Below are 1,266 nucleotides of genomic sequence, written 5' to 3'. Positions count from 1 at the left end.
AGTGGGACAGCCAGCGGCGCCTGGCGGAGCAGCGGAAGGAGCAGGAGGAGAAGGAGAAGCAGAGGGCCCTCCTGCAGGGCCAGCGGATGTGGGAGAGCCAGGTGGAGAAGCGGCGGGGGAGGCTGAGCCAGGAGCAGGAGGAGGCCGCCCTGCTGAAGCAGAGGCAGCGCCTGGTGTGCGAGGAGAGGTGGCGGGAGCAAGCGGAGAAGCAGGAGCGGCTGTGGAGGGAGAGGCTGGAGAGGGCCGTCCAGGAGGACAAGCAGAAGAAGCTCCATCAAGAGCACAACCTGAAGGCAAAGGAGGAGGGCAAGAAGGAGCACCAGAAGCGAGAGGAGCAGCTCCTGCAAGAGAAGCTGTCCACGGCTGCGCAGAAGAGGCTGAAGAAGGAGGTGCAGCTGCAGAAGGAGAAGAAACTGCTCAACCAAGCAGAGAAGCTGAAGCATGAGGCCTTGCTCAAGGAACTAGCCAAGCAAGAGGCGGAAGAGAAGGAAATGTTGAAGGCCTCTCTGGAGATGAGTTTGACCAAGGCTCAGGAGAACTATGAACAGCTAGTGGAGAAGAGGAACCAGGAGCTGAGGGAGAAGGCCAGGCGGGAGGACATGCAGATCCAGAGAGCCAAACTGGCAGCGGAGAAGAAGGAAAGAGAGCAGAAGGAGCACTTGGAGGCCCTGGCTAGAGAGACAGAGAGAAAGCTCCAGCATGCTGCCCAGGTGGCTGAAGAGGTTGTCCAAGAAAAAGCCCGCAAGGTGGTCTTGAGCCGCCTGGAGAAGGAGAAGGTGCAGAAGATGAACAAGCAAAAGGTGGAACAGTATGAGGACTTACGGCGCAGGGAGATCCTCCTCTCTATAGAGAGGAAACTGGAGAGGAGCGAGCAGATCTTCAAGGAGAAGAAGACTGTCTTAGAAAATGCCAGGTCTGTCGCTCGGGCCTCCTTCCATGTCCGGGAAAAGGTACGGGAGGAGACGAACATGCGCACCTTTGACAAGATGGCCTTGGAAGCAGAACTGCATGCCCACCTGAATAAGAAATGAAAGATCTTGTCATGGATGAGTGGGGATACATCACCGGTTGTCCATCAATGCATCAGAGAGCTCCTCCGCATTAACATTTAAAAAACAACAACAACCAACAACCACCCTAATTTCTTATTTTGGGGGAGCAGGGTACCGCACAAAAACATGGCAGCTATTTCACATACTTTTTAAAATATGTTTTTGTTCTGGGCGTGTTTTAAGGACTGACCTCAGTCACCTTTACAGAGGGGAA

General features: G+C 54.7%; 1 protein-coding gene across 1 annotated transcript in view; it reads left to right on the top strand.

The window, feature by feature from the left end:
- Positions 1 to 1,031, top strand: part of CCDC177 (coiled-coil domain containing 177) — a 5,427-nt gene extending 4,396 nt beyond the window's left edge. Inside the window, exon 2 of the mRNA XM_009325592.1 lies at positions 3 to 1,031. Coding sequence (XP_009323867.1) covers positions 3 to 1,031 — 1,029 coding nt within the window. The remainder of the gene's footprint in view (positions 1 to 2) is intronic.
- Positions 1,032 to 1,266: the final 235 nt, after the last annotated feature.

The sequence above is a fragment of the Pygoscelis adeliae genome, unplaced genomic scaffold (assembly GCF_000699105.1).
Source record: "Pygoscelis adeliae isolate BGI_AS28 unplaced genomic scaffold, ASM69910v1 Scaffold356, whole genome shotgun sequence".
NCBI lineage: Eukaryota > Metazoa > Chordata > Aves > Sphenisciformes > Spheniscidae > Pygoscelis > Pygoscelis adeliae.
Note: the sequence above shows the minus strand (reverse complement) of the source record. Positions and strands in the feature narration are given on the sequence as shown.